This window comes from Dipteris shenzhenensis, chromosome 9 (assembly GCF_047967505.1).
Source record: "Dipteris shenzhenensis isolate YYH24624 ecotype China chromosome 9, Dip_SZ_1.0, whole genome shotgun sequence".
In the NCBI taxonomy this organism is placed as follows: domain Eukaryota; kingdom Viridiplantae; phylum Streptophyta; class Polypodiopsida; order Gleicheniales; family Dipteridaceae; genus Dipteris; species Dipteris shenzhenensis.
In genome coordinates this window covers 51,891,960-51,911,588 of record NC_141604.1, presented here as the reverse complement: position 1 = coordinate 51,911,588, position 19,629 = coordinate 51,891,960, and the positions used below count along the sequence as shown (strand labels likewise).

General features: G+C 46.0%; 1 protein-coding gene and 1 pseudogene across 1 annotated transcript in view; one reads left to right on the top strand and one right to left on the bottom strand.

Annotated features, from left to right (window-relative positions):
* Positions 1-19,629, top strand: part of LOC147898810 (pyruvate kinase isozyme A, chloroplastic-like) — a 33,742-nt gene that overhangs the window by 945 nt on the left and 13,168 nt on the right. The window contains exons 2-3 of the mRNA XM_087379252.1: positions 19-109; positions 277-470. Of these exons, the coding sequence (XP_087235378.1) occupies positions 19-109; positions 277-470 (285 nt within the window). The remainder of the gene's footprint in view (positions 1-18; positions 110-276; positions 471-19,629) is intronic.
* LOC147898811 (uncharacterized) lies at positions 3,097-4,989 on the bottom strand (annotated as a pseudogene).

Genomic DNA, 19,629 nt, shown 5'->3' with positions numbered 1-19,629 from the left:
TTGAGAACTTATGAAAAGGATGCCGAAGTTTGGGTCTTCAGCGTGCGAAAATTTGAGGGACCTCTTCCACTCCGTACCGTTCAAGTTAATTACGACAGATTTGCCGAAGGTAGGTTGACGTTCAAGTCGAAGGTCGCAACCCGTTTCTGGTGCAACGGTACCTTTGCAACCATTTCGAGCTGCAGCCTTTGCTTAATGTGGACATTCGGATTTAAGTTTCGTTAAGAGATTATATGAAGCGATACGAGGAATACTCAAAGGTGGTTTTTCAAACAGACGTAATGATTGGGGATGAGCTGGTGGTGGATGGTGGTCTGGTGAGGTTTGAGGTGATAGACAAGGTTGGGCCAGATGTCCATTGTAGATGTACTGACCCTGGGCTGCTCTTACCGCGGGCAAATTTGACATTTTGGAGAGCTGGACAACTTGTTCGTGAAGGCAACTCTATGCTGCCGACTCTTTCAGCCAAGGTAAGCGTTTCTGTGACTTATGATTGGATTCTGCTGCTGCTAGACCCAAAAATCACACACTGTATTTTTCAATATTGATACAGCCCATCGATTTTGTCGTTCTCTCTTTCTTAGTTGCATCCACATGCAAAGACGAATCGAATGGCTCTTGAACTTGCCAAACCAAGGTTTTGCATGGTGCGCCACTCAAAACACAGCAGGGTGTAGAGTAGAATCTCTTTAAATGTAGAAGTGCATCCACTATGAGTCCTCTGCATCAGTATCGTAGGGAAACTCTTTTCTGTTTTAGGAAAGGTCTTGCCTTGTTTCCTCCACGTCCCTTTGCCGACCTGCGTGCTCCAAGGGAGCTTCAATGGGCTGCTTGGATGCCCCACTAGCAGACCTCCTTGCTGCTCTGCAAAGCAGCCAAGAGTGAGGCACTGCACACCTTTCCCTGGCCTCCATGCTGCTCTGGATGCAGCCCAAACTCAAGGCACAGAGTAATGTCCAAGTCCCCCCAAATGGGGCCAGATATTGTTTACCCGACAGGATCTACAGTCTGGGCCGACAGTGTAGGAGTGAGTAACTCTCTCTCTACTCACAATAACTGAAGTGAGATGAATATGCACTCAAACACATGTGGAACTGTGGAGTGAGTGTGAGACTCTGAGCGAGGAATATAAAAGGAGCCTCCAAAGAGGGAAGAAATAACTGTATCTGTCTGCCCAAGGGCTGAATACAATGAAAGAATAAGGACTGTATGAAGGGAATAAACCCTCACTACAAAAGGAAAGGAACCTGTACTGTATGGAGGGGGAAACCCTCACTGTAGACCTGAGGGCTGCTGTGATGCAGTGCCTATCTGCTGCTGTACCAGACTGAACCGAGCTGGGAACTAACTGAGGAGGGGGCTGGAAGAGGCTGCTGGCTGCACCTTTCCTGCCCCTAATCCAGGCACGTAGACTCCTGCTTTGTTGAAGGCTAAGAAATGAAGGAGAGGATGAGAAATGAGTCCAAGGGGGCTGCCTTTTATTGGCCCCCTTGGGCCCTAGAAATGGCCAACCAGGCTATTATGTCCACTGACTAGGTTCTTGGCCCTGCCTGACTGATCCGACTGGAGTTTGGCTTGCTGGACCCCCCGACTACCACGTGGGAGTCCCTGACTTGCTAAAGTGGCACCGCCACTCTGCTGATGTGGCACGGGGCTGTGCCTGCTGCTGCCTGCACCTGCTACTGTCTGCATGGCAGTCCACATGGCTGCCTACGGAGCTGCTGACATGGCAGCTTGCATGGCAGCCTACGTGGCTGGTGCGCTGGCAATTGGCAGCATGTCCACCGGCTGCATGTCCCCTTCCACTGAAACTTGAACTAGGGTATGGAAAATGCCTCCTTGTATGCTGCAAGGAGGTTGGGATAATGTGTGGAAAAATCTTCAACCCATGGTGCCTTGTGGGAACCCCTGTGCTTGAACTTAACTGCATACAAGCGCTGTCGATTGCCTGTCCCTTTCTTGAACCGACGAAGCAAGATCTGCTCGGGCTCAACCACCTCTGCCTCATTAACAATCTTGGGCTGCTCCACATCTGGAATTGCTGCTAGTGCCAGACCCACATACGCTTGAGCCACGACACATGGAAAATTGGATGCATGGCCCATGTCGAAGGTAACTGCAACTTCATGCCACATATTTAGAACTTTTTTTATCGGAAAGGGGTCAAAGCTTAGATGAGAGAGCTTCAGGCACTTCTTCCCGCTTCTTCATGATCAGGAGATAGACCGACAGCCCTTCCTTGTAACCCACATCATGCCGGTGCATGTTGGCTTGCATCTAGTAGGCCTCCCGTGCTTTTGCAATGCAGTCCTTCACTGATTCCATGATCTGCTCATAGGTCTCTGTGATGCGATTGGCCTCGTATGCCTTCTTGGATGTCCTAGTGAGAAGGGACTTGAATTTCTTGCCGAAAGCTGCTTTATAGGGAATCCTACCCACACTAGAGGAAGGAGTCATTCAAGATCCCTTGAACTAGTGGTAAGTATTGCTCCTAGTGGGATTAAGCATCCGCAACATAGCACTTTAGAATGTCGAAAGAAAGCTGGTTGTAGACTTCTGACTGTGGATGGAAAGCTAAGCTTTGTAGAACAGAGCTCTCCAAAACTCAAAAGGCCGATTCCGAATCTCAAGGGGCTAAAGTAATCCTGGCAGCTTCCCATGAGATACCTTCACTTGTTGGCATATTTGGCAATGAGACATATATTGATGGACATCACTGTGCAAATGCGACCAAAAAATTTTGCACATTCGATCTTCTTGAGAGCTAAGTTGCAGGAAACGTCCAAGTTTTGAAACGTTTCCGAAACGCCTATTCAATTGATAGGAAACAGCGGGGGTAGGCTCAGTAAAGAATACTTGTGACCATATTTCTGAAATAATAACATTCTTTTATTACAGCTGCCTCCCACACACATATAAATTTAGGAATTTCTAAGTAATAACTAAGTAAAGAAAACTTGAACTAGAACAACATATCACTAGGAATTCTGCAGCAATTACAGCAACATATGCAGACACAATTCCAGCTACTTCACATGTTCCATTAATTCCAGCATTTAAATAAAATGTGTACAATGCACATACGCATTACTACATCACTGAGAAAATGAAGATTACATGGAAAGTGCACCATCTTCCTCTTCCTCCTCATGAACATCCCATTGCCGAGAAGGGCCAGACTTATACGATGGGTCACTCCTAGAGAGAAGCTGGAGGTTTCTGTGCACATACACAAGATTCTCTGCCATTTTATGAGCAAGCCGATTACATTTGAGTGAATGGATGAACCCATAGGTCGACCAATTCCGCTCTACTGCAGAGGAACTTGATACTTGTGAGAGGAGCCCGATTGCCAACTTTTGCAATTGAGGGGTATCCGAACCATAGTTCTCCCACCAAGAAATGGGAGAAAGACACTCTCTATCTGTAGAAGCAGAGGGCTCACCAAATGCACCCACTTGGCCAAGATACATTGACAATCGATCCTGCATCAAAGTCCTCTCTGCAGCATCCTTTCCCACTCTATCTAGAGTTTGCCTGCAACCTCTCATCACTTCAGCATCTTGTTGTGGATTCTTACCAAACCATTTTGGATTGAGAAGAAAGGCTGTGGCATGGAGAGGAGAATGAAGCATATCCATCTCACTTCTGCAATTTCTCTTATTTCTTCATAGATTGTGTCTCCATTGCTTTCTCCGGCTAGGACCTCTTTTATATTTTCAAGCATTCGATCAATACCTTCATAGATCACACCAAGACATGCATCATCCTTGTCCACCAATCGTAACATGCACATGATAGGCCAGCACACCCTCACATACTTCTCCACTTCATCCCAAAATGAGGTTGTCAATATGGTGTTTTGAATCTTCTATGCTTCATCATTTCGACCTCTCCAATCATCCCAATCTTGGCTGACAACCATCTGCTTCAAGCCCACCTTTACTTTTACCAAGCGGTGGAGCATAATGAAGTTTGATGTGAATCTAGTATCACCGGGCTTTAACAATTTCAATTTTGAAAATTTGGACAGCATAACCCTCGGTGCCTCATGATTGGAGATGAATTGCTGCACCTTCTTGCCATGACAGATTGCCAGCTCCATCCATGCCAGGGCTGAGAGATCTTTAGCAACAAGTTCAAACAATGGGCCGCACAAGGGGTCCAAAAGACATGTTTGAACTCTTGCTCCACAAGATGACCAGCTAGCTTGCAGTTTGAGGCATTATCAGTAACAACTTGAACTACATGTTCAGCACCCACCTCCAAGATAGTCTCTTTTAATGCAGCTGCAATGTATTCTCCTGTTTTTGCATCTCCACTGGTATCTATGGATCTCTTGAATACGATTCGTCGTGCACTGCAAACCATAATGTTTAGAAGAGGTCTCCTTGCAGTGTCGGTCCAGCCATCAGAAACAATAGAGCATCCATAGTATGGCCAAGTAGATTCAACCGTGGATAGGCTCCTTGACACCCTTGCTCTCTCCTTGTCCAAAAGAGACGTAAGGAGCTTCTCATAGTTTGGAGGTTTATATCCCCTTCCAAATGAAGCAATTGCACTTACCATGCCCGTGAAATATGGAGACCGTACAAGAGCAAATGGCAATCCATTGGCATAGAAGCAACGAGCCACAGAGTCATCAACCTCCTCCCTTGAAGCATTGTTGAATACAATGGGCATAGTTGATTGAGATAATGCCTTTGGACCGGCACTCGAGCTGGAACCAGCAGGGCCCTTGTGCTTCTTACTAGAAGATTCATGATCTTCACGTGCCATTGCTGCCTTCTCATCTGCTGGCACCTTTTTGCAAACTTGGACACCCATGTTCTTTATTCCTAGAAGATGAGCATGCACACGAGAGTACGAGACACAACTTTTGCATCCACAAAAAGAGCACGACCACTTCTCGCTCCCTCCTTTGCCAAAGCTGCCCTTTTCTGCAGCATACTTTCAAAGTGGCTCGGGATCTTGTGTAGACCGTGGCATCTTCGAACTTGAAAAACACCTTACTGTGAGACGAATCTGGTAAACGCCTTCTTCGCCTCTTACCCAAGCTAGCAGCCTCAAGTCGTTGGTACAACGGGCAATACCACTCAGGCGTGCAAATAAAGCTTATGCACTTGCAGTTGAGTGCCCTTTGACGGATGGCATCATCAAGGGAGAGAGCAGAAGCGAGCTTGAGCGGGCAGGTGCACTGAGAAATATCACATCTCTCGGCACACAATGCATACAGAAGCACTACAGATTATCGTCATTGGCGCCATCGTTCATGGAGAGGGAGGAAAGAAAGGAATGAAAGGGCTAAAGAAGAATTTTGTATGATACTTGAGCGTCTTCATACCCAGCGATGGAGTGCGACAGACTACGCAAGGCGCTTATAAAGATGCCCGCATGCATTCCAATTTGGAATGTCTTTACACACGCATGCAAACCACCGAAATGTTGGTGGATTGTTCCGTCAGAGCAACATATGGTGGATGAAGGTTCAGCGCTAGCCTCGTTGCTCATCACCACAAGCTTTGCATGCACCATCATTCATCACCACAAGGTCCGTCTAACGATATGTGGTGTGTCTCATCGCCACAAGAGCGTTGTCAGAGAGCTTGATGACCACAGACGAGCCACCGACCAATCGTTGGTGGTGGAGACCACTAGCCATTTTTCGGTGGACGAGCACTGCAGGTAAGAGCTGGTGTTTCCAAGGTGTTTCCACGTTTCGGAAACATCAAGCTTTAGAAAACGTAGGGAAACGGCATTTCCCTATTTTCCCTGACGTTTCCTGCAACTTAGCTTGAGAGTGCCTGCAGTTCCTCTGTGTCCCCTGGCTATGGAATTGTGCATATCATGGAGGATGGTAGCATGGAATGTGGGCAACACACAAAGGTGTCCTCTAAAGAACAACCACCCATCACGTATAGCATAGTCATTGGGCTGGTCATCAAGCATGACTTTGTACCAATGCACATGAAAATTTGGATCAATATGGTACTGTTTGTGCATGTCTACTAGAGAGGACTTTTGCACTATGGAGATGGAAGTGACCATTCCTTGTCTACTAAGAGTATTCGCCATGAAATTCTCCCACCCTGGTTGATACAAATTGCTAAAAAGTCTAGCTCTATTGAGTCTGGTGGTCCAACCACTGAACGGCTGGCATGGTCTAAAGCCACCGCAAGGTCTAATGATCTGTGCAAACAGTGAAATCTGGTCCATATAAAAAACGTTTCCATGTTTTTAAGGCATTGAAGACAACACATAATTCCTTGTCATAAATTGAGTATTTGGTCTCAGCTGGAATCAACTTGCACCCCTCGAATGCAACTGTGTGGCTGTTCTGCTTTAGGACTGCTCCAGTGGCATAATCACTAGCATTGGTCCGCACATCGAATGGTTGATCCCATTGTGCCAATTCAAGGCACGGAGCTATGAGACCAATGTTGGAGCATAGAGGAGTAGGGAGAGGAGGTAGGGAGGTACGGTAGGAAGAGGAAGAGGAAAGCAAAGAATGTTGGGGCATAGAGGAGTAGGCAGGCAGGGTAGGAAGAAGAAGAGGAAAGCAAAGAATGCAACTAATGGAAACGGAAATGGAAAGGACTGAAAGAGAAATGGAAGTACTAAATCAATGAAAGACTTACATTGAGAAATCCTGAAGTTGACTCCTATGACGTGACACACAACACACGTGCAATCTCATATAATCTAGATAATAAACATTAGTGTACCAAAGTACATTTGGGATATCTCCCAATATGCCACGTGGCATCCATAGGACACACTAGACTGAAACACACACAAAACTCACTCAACTTGACTCCATTTCCTGACACCCCGCCATGGAGGAAAGGTGAGGGACTACAAGAATGGAACCAGGAACAAAACATGGTAATGATGGGATCTACTAATCTGTGCACCCCATGTAACTCAGAGGCTAAAGTCTAAGCATGTTCAAAGGTTGATCCAAGCACTCTCATGGCTTGAGACTCCGCATGACTTAGAGGCTCATGTCTTAGCATGGCTACATGACCAACTCATAGGTCTAGGGGCTACACCAACATCCTAGAACTCGGCCAGGCCTGATAAAAAGACCCATCAAAGACCAATACAATGAGGCACCCACAATACATCCCCCTCCTGGCTCCAAAATGGGAGTAATTCGTGACATGGAGCCCAACATAACAAAGCAATACATCATTTTAGGAGGACTATCCAAGGCTGAGAACCTTTATTGACTCAAGGAGACAAACACTCATGAGATTATTACAATTATTTTTGGGAAACTACCCAGGGTGGGGTACCCATGACCCATTGATAGATTTAGGAAACAAACTCATCATCCTCATCTACCTCTTGAGGAAGAGAGAGATGTTGGATTTCACATTGAGCCAGACAGACATTCTTTAAGCTTCATATGAAGCATGAAAACTCTTCAATGCATAATTGAACCTTGGAATCTCTCATTACCCAACTTGTTCTGTTGAATGCCCTTGTTGGGGAAGAAGATTAGGTTGATGTCCTTCTTTCCAGCATTGAGGATATTCCTAAATATCACGACATTATTCCAGCACTTCATGTGGCACGGGATATGAAATTCGATGAGATGGTTGCAATGCTCATTGATCACGATAGAAGACATAAGGATGACCATATCCATGAGGAAGTGGCATTATATCTTAAGGGTAAAAACAAATTCAAGCCTCTCAAGTGTACGTATTATAAGAAGCTTGGGTGATGTTAGAAATGGAGCATGAGCAAGAGCAAGTGAGCAAATGAGAGCAATGACAAGTAGTGATTTCATTCATGAGTAGAGTTACATATAGTGGGATGCCCCTGAGTAGGCGGCTCCAGATCCATGATTATCTCCCTGATTGTCTCCATCAGTAACACCCCCAAGTCCTCCATCAAACTGGCCACCAAGTCCCTAACTTATCTCAATCACACCTAGATGGGTGACACCTAACTGATGAGTCACCTGACACACCTACCATGGTGCTCACTAGCACTCACACCATGTCCTACACAAGCACTAGCACACTGGCACACACACACCACATGACCATTTCCATAAGTGTGTCCCCTAAACATCAATTTATCCAACATACCCCCCCTTAAATTGATGACCTTCTACCCTAGCAGTAGACAATGGGATACTACATGGTTTCCATGCTCCCGACCTTGTTCTCACTCCAGTTGCATTGGCAGTAGACTCATGTGGACATCCTAGCTCCACCATGATCTCACTCCAAATCAGGTTACCTCGGTTTACAATAAGAGAGTCCAACTGGTACATGTGTCTTTGGGTATCACCATAGGACATATGACTCAAAGGAGGCAAACATGACTAACTAAAATGGAAATAACATATCATTTTAGGATGGACTATCCATGGCAGAGGACCTTATTGACCACATTGAAAAGCATACGACACTAACCATTATCTATCAAGAGTGATAGATCATGCAATATAACAAATAGCGCTCGTTGTTCAGATGTGGCGTAAAGATTCTCGAGCTTGGTTTTGATCTCCGTGGCTGAAGCATTGAGATCAATGTGATGAAGCAATTTGTTATCCATCCTCATACCAATAAGGGCCATTGCTTTGTCATATTGTGCATCCCTAGCTGCTGTGACTTCATTATGAGAAAGAGACTCCATAAGAGGGATTTGGATTGATCTAAAACCTTGATGTGCTCCCCAATCTCCTATGAAACTCTACTGCAACAAAATTTGTGTATCAATGCTGCAAGCGTTTTGACGTCTTCTGGAGTTGCGATCTAAGTGTGAGAAATAATCCTTGAATCAACAGTATCATCAACATAGAATAGGGTCTCTCAAGAAATGAGCCCAACTTAGCATGCAAAGGCGAGCTCCCCAATATCATCGACGTATAACTTGGACGATCTCACATCGCAACCTTCGTCGAAAGTGTCCGTGTGGTCTTCGTATACAAACAAAACCTCAATCTATTGTTATAAAACCTTCGCCAAAGTAAATGGCTTGCCCATCTGGCTCTTGATAATTCGACCAAGGATATCTCTAGGCCTGCTACAATTTCCCATGGCACATAGTGCAGAACCTGGCTAGAAAGATCTATGCATGCACGATGAAGGTCGTCGTGTTGGGCCCGAAGTTGCAGAAGAAAAACGTAAAAGCGTATAGGACGACGAATCCCACGTGGTTGTTGTTAAGCCATTTCTTTACAATGTGCTTCCGCTCACACCTCTAATCAAATGGAGCCTGTTGAAGACGGTGACGACATATATTTTAGCTTGGACGGAAATGCGAACGGAGGATACGGGGAGCATTGGTGTCAAGCCTGGTGGGGTGACGATCAAGAAGTTGATTACATAGACTAGATTGTTTACGACACGACTACAATCACGCAGTTCGTAGGGACCGACTACCACTGGAAAAGCAAGAGAATTGCGGGCTATAGGAGAATGGCAGGCAGTTTGGGAAGCTCATTGCAGGCACTTAGTAGAGAAATGGTGGCGGATTTGGTGACTGTTGCTGGCGAAAATTGACAGAGAAGAATTGCGGGACAGTTCAGCAGATTTGCAGCTAGCTCATTTTCACGTAGGTAACATTATGTCGGGGCAGCAAATCTTTCAACTCAGGGCAACTCCATGTTGGTGAGGATCGTTATCTTCAAGTCTCCACATTCCTTGAGGAAATAGCTCTGATACCATGTTAGAAATGGAGCATGAGCAAGAGCAAGAGCAAGTGAGCAAATGAGAGCAATGACAAGTAGTGATTTCATTCATGAGTAGAGTTACCTATAGTGGAATGCCCCTGAGTAGGTGGCTCCAGATCCATGATTATCTCCCTGATTGTCTCCATCAGTAACACCCACAAGTCCTCCATCAAACTAGCCACCAAGTCCCTAACTTATCTCAATCACACCTAGATGGATGACACCTAATTGATGAGTCACCTGACACACCTACCATGGTGCTCACTAGCACTCACACCATGTCCTACACAAGCACTAGCACACTGGCACACACACACCACATGACCATGTCCATAAGTGTGTACCCTAAACATCAATTTATCCAACATATGTACATGCCTGTTGGTCGAACCAAGGAGTCAAAAAGAAGAGCCTTGGTCCGAGGGTCCTGAAAGTGTGAGTGGAAGCACTGTCTCTCCAGGCGAGCAAAGGAGGCATTGGAAGCACTGTCTCTCCAGGCGAGAAAAGGAGGCATATCCCCAGCTCAAACGGGCTTGCATCACTGGTCTCATCATGAAAATCGAGCTAGAGAAGATGACCCCAGGTAAGTATATGAGGAGACGATCTCAACTGGTGATCCATCAAATGTGAACTGCTCACTGCGCATGACAACTCGAGATGTGTTGAAGATCATTACCTTGGTCTTGCCAAGGTTGACCTTCAGGTTATGTGATTCACCAAAAACCTATAGTGCATCTAGATGTCGCTAGAGGCCCTCAGCAGATGAGGACATTAGAACCACGTCATCCGCGTATAAGAGTATATGAATGAGCGTGCCGGCGAGAGAGCAACCAGCCCCTCGCAGTGATCCCATAAAGGTCTCGAGCTTGTCTATGTAGAGGCCAAACAAGGTTGGTGACAATGGGCAACCCTGTTTGACCCCAATGGTGCTCATAATCTCATCTGTCCATCCAACACTTGTCCAAACTCTGCCTGAGACTCTCTCATAGAGTATCATAACATCCCATATGATCTCCTGGTCATACCCCAGTGTTTGTAGGCGTCTGATAAGGTGGGCTCGTGGGACCGTGTCAAAGGCTTTGCGAAAATTCACAAAGCAATAGTATACTCTCTGTTTCTGTGACCTAGCCTCCTCTATGATCCCCCTCAGTGCAAGTATGTGATCCATGGTCCCGTGATCACGTCGAAATCTTGATCACGTCGAAATCCTGCCTATCCCTCGGCCCTGAGCCCTTGCATCTCTGCGATCTGCTAACCTCTATGTCAAGTATTGATGCATAGATCTTGGACATGACATGCCCAATCATAATGGTCCTATAGTTTTTTGGACTCATGGGATCTCCTGCCTTGTGAATGGGCGTGACGGTGTTGAGGGTCCATGTGTGTGGGAAGCCAAGGCAAACCGCGTCATTGAAAAGCCTTGCGAGGATCGAGGCGAAGACATCAATCCCATATGTAATAAACTTAGTGCATAACCCCTCATGATCTTTCGCTCGGCCGTTATGGAGCTTCAATGCCACGTCCTTGACACCGCCTCTAGTGAATAGAGTGCAAATGGTAGGGCGAGGTGAGTGTGATAAGTCCGGGGCTAGTTGGTTGGGGACGTCATACAAGCTAGGTGCGTAGGTGTGCCAGACTTGAGTGAGGGGTAAAGGTGATTTATGCTCAAGAAACTTGTGCCAAAAGTCTTTAGAGTTGCTCCTGAACAAAGTATTCAATAGCTCATCCTCGTTTTGGCGGACAAATTCCAGCTTCTTCCGACGTACTAGGCGACGATACTCGCGTATCGTGTCAGGTTCACTTGGAAGGCTATATTTGGCCTCGAGTCGGAGTTGTCAGTGAAAAGCCTTACACTCCTCATCGTACCAACTATTGCAGGGCACAAAACTAGGAGGTGGAGGTCTAGTGAAATGTGTGGTGTACGGGAAGGCATACAGGGTAGCCTCATGGAGTGAGCGGCTAACTAGGGCAGCACGATCCTCTAGAAGGGGTATGTGATCGATGAAGCGTTCTAGCTTTTCCCACAATTCTTGTGTAGTGTAATCAAAATCTAAGTGATGAATAACTTCATCAGACAAACCCAAACCAATAAGAGCAAGAGCTTTGTCATTGAGATTTTCCCATTGTAGAATTTTCTTCTCATCTGTTAAAGGCTTTTTGTCTTTTCCACGGACAACATTCCATACACATTGCTTTATAAGAATAAGCCTCAACTTGGTTTGCCATGTGGGAAAGTTCTTGGCAAAGAATCTCTCGATAATAATAGCAGGCTTAGAAGACTCCATTTCAGCAAAGATGAAGCAGGAAAGAAGAGAGATATTGCAGAACTTAGTGGTGAAGCCAACTCAACAAGTAGATTGAATCAAACAGTCACACTGAAACCTTTACCAATACTGAGATCAGCCCTCTGGAGCAAATCGTTGGAATTCTGGGGCACTCGGAAGGGCTGGAAACCCTAATTGCAGCAGATTGAGGCGGCTGGAACAGAAATTGCAGTAGAATCTCTCCTGTACGACACTCACACGTGCAAAAGTTGCAAGACTTTGATGTTGGAACAAATCGCAATTTGGTCTGGAAGGAAAAGAAACAATTTGCAGCAGAAGAAAGAGCTCCAGAAAGGGGAGGGAGAGAACAAAACACAACACTTGGGCCAAGAAAAAAGGGCTGGACCCCCCCCCCCCCTTCCAAGGTCTTTATTGCAATAGAAAATACTTTGTACTACTAGCTCTGAGAAGATCATGAAGTTAAGAACAATTCTCAATACATCTGGGAGGCCTAGGGCCCTTCTTCTATAGACTAGGCATAGCCAAAAGCTAGGGCCTGCTTTCTAAAAGCTACTTTTCCATAAAAGCCAAGCTTTTAAGCTTTTCTTCATAAATTGGAGGCTTTAGGCACCTTTTTAGTCTTTTGGGCCCTGTTTTTAAAGAGGCGTCCCCTTGTCCTTGCTTTAGAGCCTTGTGGGACCTGCTTTTTGTGTTTTTCTCCCCAATCTTGGTTCGTTTTTTGCACTCTCTAGGGTCCTACACATTGCACAACAAATTCCAACACTTAAACCCATTAGAGGATTTTGCGCAATATGGCTACTTCATGCTTGCTGCTATCCCATGCAACTATCCTGTGCCTGACGGAAGTCTATTCGGATCGGTTCGGAGAGTCTTTGGATCATTGCCACCAAGGAAAGTAGCAAAACCGCGCTTTGATACCACTAACCATTTGCAATACCAAGATCATGATGCTGGAACAAATCGCAATTTGGTATGGAAGGAGAAGAAACAATTCGCAGCAGAAGAAAGAGCTCCGAAAATGGGAGAGAGAGAACAAAACACAGCACTAGGGCCCATTAAAAAGGGATGGACCCCCTTGAAGGTCTTTATTGCAAAATACTTTGTATAACTAGCTTTGAGAAGAGCATGAAGTTGAGTACAATTCTCAATACATTTGGGGAGGCTTAGGGCCCTTCTTTTATAGACTAGGCCTAGCTAAAAGCTAGGGCTTGCTTTCTAAAAGCTACTTTTTCATGAAATGCAAGCTTTTAGGCTTTTCTTCCTAAATTGGAGGCTTTAGGCGCCTTTTTAATCTTGTGGGCCCTCTTTTTAAAGAGGTGCCCCCTTGTCCTTGATTTAGAGCCTTGTGGGACCTGCTTTTTGCGTTTTCTCCCCAATCTTGGGTCCTTTTTGCACTCTCTTGGGTCCTACACATTGCACAAACAAATTTCAACACTTTAACCCATAAGAGGGCATTCCTAGTTCTTGGACTAATTCTAGTCCCTTGTGGGCATCTCCACTGCTCTCTTTTACCAATGCAAAGCAAAAGTAAAACAATAAAACTTATTCTTAGTTAACTAAAGTCAACATTCTTTGACCGAAGTCAATTCTAATAAAGATTATACTTCATTTCTTGAGAGAAGTACCAAATGGTGACAGTCACAATAGCAGCAAAAAATTGACGACCAGCTCCATGAAGTATGGTAGCTCGAGCTTCCTCATGCCACGATTGCCACAAATAGGCTGAAAATAGTCTCCAATCAACGCTTACAGCTCCATGCAGTAATCATGAATTCTCCACACAGCAACCAACGCAGCAACTACGAAGTCTCCATGCAGCTACGAATCAGCTCCACAACAGCAGCCATGAATCAGCTCCACGCAGCAGCAACCACACGAAGCAGATCCACGAAGCAGCCACGAAGCAGCTCCAATGCGTCTTCTACCCACAAACGGCGCGGTGAAGAAGAAGGCGGCGAAGCAAATTGGTGACCAAGTATGACGAGGAGGAGAATGGAATGAAGAGGCTAAAGTGGACTCTCCTTAAGGAAAGAGGGAGAGTAGCTTCCTTTGGCCTCCCTCACCTCATTCCCTTGGAGAAGCAAGGAGGAAGGAAGAGAGGAGAACTGGCTCTGGTACCATACGTTGGAGCATAGAGGAGTAGGGAGAGGAGGTAGGGTAGGAAGAGGAAGAGGAAAGCAAAGAATGCAACCAATGGAAATGGAAAGAACTGAAAGAAAAATGGAAATGCAACTAATGGAAATGGAAATGGAAAGAACTGAAAGAGAAATGGAAGTACTTAATCAATGAAAGACTCACATTGAGAAAGCTCCTATGATGTGACACACAACACAAGTACAGCCTCATATAATCTAGACACTAGACATTAGAGAGTGCATATGGGATATCTCCCAATATGACACATGGTATCTATAGGACACACTAGACTAAAACACACATAAAACTCACTCAACCTGACTCCATTTCCTAACAACCAAAGGGCATCACCACGAATTCATATTGAATTCGTGGTGATGCCCTTTGGTTTATAGGGGCGCCAGTGTCATATTGGGGTTTCTTTGTGTGCAAGGTTGCTCATAAATTTGGATCTCGTGGTACCCAGCGACCCTGTGAGACCAAAGGGCATCACCACAAATTCGTATTGAATTAGTGGTGATGCCCTTTGGTCCATAGGGGTGCTAGTGTCATATTGGGCTTTCTTTGTGCACAAGGCCACTCGTAAATCTGGATTTGGTGGTACCCACTCTTCAATCTTTATGCGCAAGGCTGCTCGTAGATCCGGATCTGGTGGCACCCACTCTTCATGACGTAAGGTTTGGTTGCTTGGCTTTTCCTTTCGAGGCCTCAGGTCTTCTTTGATAGGCATGACTCGTCATGGGCTATAGCTGTCAGACGACACACATGTTCTTTGGACAATGTTCCTGCCTCACCCTTCCGGGCTATGCATACCTTAGTGGACTCTTCCTTGGAGATACTAGCAAGGATATCAGTGTGGCATATATGGAGAGCCAGGTGTACAAAAGCATTGGATGGATCCCAAGTTCACTCCTTTCAGAACATGGCGAGTATATGGGAAGACACTATACACACACTAATGGCCATTTGGATGGGCATGCAGGGGTCCTCTCAAGCAGCTTCTGCTAGGAGGGCTGCTTTTCTCAGGGAATGGAGGGACTCTCCCTTCTTCTCTCAGTCTTCCACAGGTTGAGATGGTATTTTCAGTGTCAACCTTGGTATTTTATACCTCTTTTGGAGGAGTTTTTTTCATGCATGCCATGATGTGTTACCACATTGAGCTTGCTCTAGTACTTAATGGAAGTCTATTTTTGAAAAAAAAAAAAAATTTTGAAAATATCTTGGCCTCATTTAGGCGTTCCAAAATGTAGTCCATCCTTGGCATGGAAAATCTACTCTTGACTATCACTTGTTCAATGCACTGTAGTCCACACACATTTGGGCTATACTATCCTTCTTCTTGCCGAAGAGGGTCGGAGTTGCATATAGAGAATTACTGGGATGTATGAAGCCATTTTGCAACAACTCCTCTAACTGCTGCTCAAGCTCCTCTTCCATCCCCTTGCTGAGACGGCAAGGATGCTATGATCTAGGAATCACTTGGAGGTAAGGCTGGAGGAAGACTCGATGTGAGAAAAATGCCTTGGTATTGCTGAAGCAAAGCTTCTTGTTGGGGGGTCCTATCTAGAGTGGCTGTAGTGGTGGAGTTGATGTAGACTATGTACATCTCACCCCCTTGGCCGATCTCTCATGCCATTTGAATTGCTGAAATCAAAGGTTGATGAAGAGTATCCTTGAGCCAAGCAATAAACTTACCCATGGTCTGGAATTTTGAGGTCCAAACCCTAATGTTGATAGTGAGATCAAACTTCAAACTAGTGCCACCATCCGGCTCCCAAGATGATATCCCCTGCTTGAGTAGGTGCGACCTTGAATGTTCAAGTCTCTGTCCCCACCTTGAGATCTTTAAAGTGGCTATTGTTGCCTCCATCTTGCCCTCTACATGGTGTCGCGTAAATGCGCCATTCAAGGCAATGGTCTCTGTGGGGGTGAGATTCAACTTGGCTCGCTAAGATGATGTCCTCAGAACTCCTTGAATCTGCGAGGATGAGGACCTCTTGGCCACTAATTTGGCCATAGAACTAAAACATAGTGGGAAACTTCACGAGGCTACCCCTTCTTCTAATCTTCAATCTCCTCTATAACCAGTGAGGTTGTCTTTGCCATAATCAAAGCTGTAGATGAACCTCTTGACGTGGCTCCTTTGGACTGAAGCTTCTTGAAGTGCGGGCAATCCTTCTTCTTGTGGCCTAGAACATGACAATGGAAGCATTGGTTCTCTTTGGCATAGGCTGCTTGTGTCGCTGCGTCCAAGTACCGGCTATAACTGTCAATTTCTCATTTTGCTACCCATTGTTGGACTTCTTCCCACCATCGCCTACCGACGAGTCCTAGGACTTCTTACTATTGACCTACTTGGATCCTTGACCCTTGTGCATGAGCTTGAGATTTTGAGCAAGCTCATATGCACTCTCATAATCCCATGGCCGGAAATGACAAACCTACCAATGGATGTTTGTATGCAGCCCATGGAGAAACTTGCTCAGCTTCTGGCTGTTCTCCTACTGTAATTGTATGGGCACCTGAGTAAACTTATTGGTGTAATGATTCAGCATCTCCGTATCCCCTTAGTGCATCTCATAGAACTGCTTTTGTAGTCTATCCAGGTACTAAGGCAGCATGAACCGTGTTCTAATATCTTTCACGAACTCCGTCCACCGAATATGAGGTGTCTCCTTGTCTGCATCATATTGGTCCTTTTGCCACTTGTGCCACCAGGTGACTGCCTCGCCTGTGAGGTGCATCGATTCTTGTTGTCATTCATAGGCACAACTGAAAATAGATTTCAAACTCATTTTCTAATATCTTTCACGAACTCCGTCCACCCATAATGCGGTGTCTCCTTGTCTGCATCATAGTGGTCCTTCTACCACTTGTGCCAACAACAGGTGACTGCCTCGCTTGTCAGGTGCATCGATGCAAGAATACACCTCTCGTTGCCATTCGTAGGTACAACCGAAAAGTAGCTTTCGAATTGATTGAGCCACGAAATCAACACTAAAGGTTCAGTCTCTCCGTCGTACCAAAGAAAATTGAGCTTCCTAGGAAAAGAAGCTTTGACGGGCTGATGGACTCTCTCCCCTCCTTCATTTCCATGTGGTCGGAGTAGAGAAATGAGAAGTTGCCGGTCCCATTCTTCTACTCCCAAGCAATGCACATCCACATACCCTACATAGCCTTTGTTGTTCACTGATCTCACCACTCCTGGCAGTAGGTCTTCATCCCTAATCCAAGAAGCTTGCACACAGCTTGGAACTGTCATCACTAATAACCACACTTGGCCACACAATTCCCCATAGCTGTCACTAGTGCCCAATTAGCCATCCATGTGCTCAATGCAGAGAAAGAAAGCATACATAAGATTTCCCCACCACTGTTCAGGACCGCCACTACCAATAGTCTCTCACCCTATGGGCAGCATACATCCTGATACATCAACCTATTTCCCATAAGCTTGCATCACAACACAACAAACACTATGTTAGTCACACTTGTGCTATCCCTCTCTGGGTTCTAGGGATACTTTCCATCTCTGGATTCCCGGGTACCAAATATGTGCCATCTGCCTAGCACATCTGCCTAGCAACCACTGCCTTCATGTGACCCATCTCCTAGGGGAACCAAAAAAAACATGTTCTCCCATGAAACATGATACCTGCCAAAAGATTTGGAACCTCTTGTGAAGCTGCCTTCCGTGCATTCAGCTGCTTCAAAGTTCCTTTCAGCCTTGATTTACTATTTCACAGGAGTGCTTACCAAGCCTTATCCCCCGTATTCCTCTTCAAGAGTGCTTATCAAAGCCTTACCCCCTGCACAATCACTTTGATTGAATCTTCCTTACCCGAGGCATCAAGACCATCGAAAGATGAGCCCATAAGACCACTCTATGGTACAACCACAAGAACTAGCCTATTATTTAAGGGCTCAGTGGCAATACCAAGCCTTGGCCTGTGCGACCAGCCACGAGCCCATGACTCAAGGTGTCGTCAGATAGCACTTCAACGATCTAGCGCCCTCCTCCTGTCAGCTCGCGACTAAGGGAATGTTTGTCATATGCAACAAGCCTTTCCCAAGTCAATTCGCCATCAATGAGAAGGGGGCCTTATCAACCGCCTAAGTCACCCATTGGGGATTGTGGCCTGCATCAACTCCTTTGCTGATGGCCGGTGCTCCACCCGACTAGCAGCATGAGCTCTCTACAAATCCCGCAATGCCCCACGCCTCTCTGCCTTTAGCCCAGCAATGTTCCCATACCACATCCAGCAAGCCTGCGATGTGCTCTCGCATGCGCCATCTCCCTGTTGTCCATCCCGCCCCTTCTCGTTGACTTGCCAAGAGCCTTCCATGGACTTTCTTTCCAAATTCAATTGCATGGGCTAGCCACGTGGCAGCCCACGATTTATTTGCCCTTTGGACATCTTAAATTGCCCCCATGCCTTCTAGTTGGTCATCACCAATGACCAATTTAAGGTACATTTGCCCCTTGCCCCTTCTATGGTGACCATTCCAATGACCAACTTTGGATCCTAAGGGTTCTTTCCCCCCCTCTTGGTCCAAACCACAAAATTCACCCCCAAGGCACAATGGCTATGGGTTCTAGCACATCAAGCAGCCCATGCCCTCAATCCTTGTTTTCCTAGGGTCCTGCCCACATGCAGGCCAACATGCATGCTCCAAAAATCACCCCCTCATGACAGCAGGCTTCTTGACTTGTCAGATTTGGCAACGTGGTAGCTTTTGGATCTGCTCACGTGGCCTCTCTGTTGTCCCAGATATGATGCTGGTGTACCTCCCCTATCTCCTCCTCATTTGGGGGCTCAGAGGTGGAGAGGTGGCCCCTATAATCCCAACAATAAAACCTCTATCCCCTAGCCTCCATTGTTGGGCATTTGTGCCATCCTTTCAGCCCCTTTTGAGGGCCCTCTATGCCAGCCATTGGCCCATTACTTTGGGTCCATGAATAGCCCCATGGTGAGCATGCTCTTTGCCAGTTGCATGTGGATTGGTCTGCCCTAATGGATGGAGCCTGTCAAATCCCAGAATGATGTCAGTCTTCTGTCCATGTGGTGGCTTCATCTTCTGCCCACGTGGCATGATGTATACACCTGCATGGCAGCCATGATGCTGCCCATCTGGCCTGTGCTTCTGCCACCAGATCTGCTCACATGTCATCCTTATTTTCTGCCCATGCAGCAGCCCTTTCTTCCCAAACCTAAGCAGGTGTCTCTCCTCATTTGGGCGCTCACAAGCGGGGAGGTGACCTATCTATTCCAACATCAGGGCATGGAGAGGCAAAAATCATGGACTTGATTTAGCTATGTCAAAAAGCAAAATGCACGCTTGTAGCTTACAAGCAATTTGTTGTGGCATGATGTGTGGTACAACCTGGAATTGCGATGAGAGTAGAGAATTGTGATTTGCAAGTTGCAATGAGAACATAGATTACAATTGTAGGCTAGAAGCTAATTGGGCAGCAATTGCATGATGGTCAATGGCCGCTCCTCCAGAGATAAT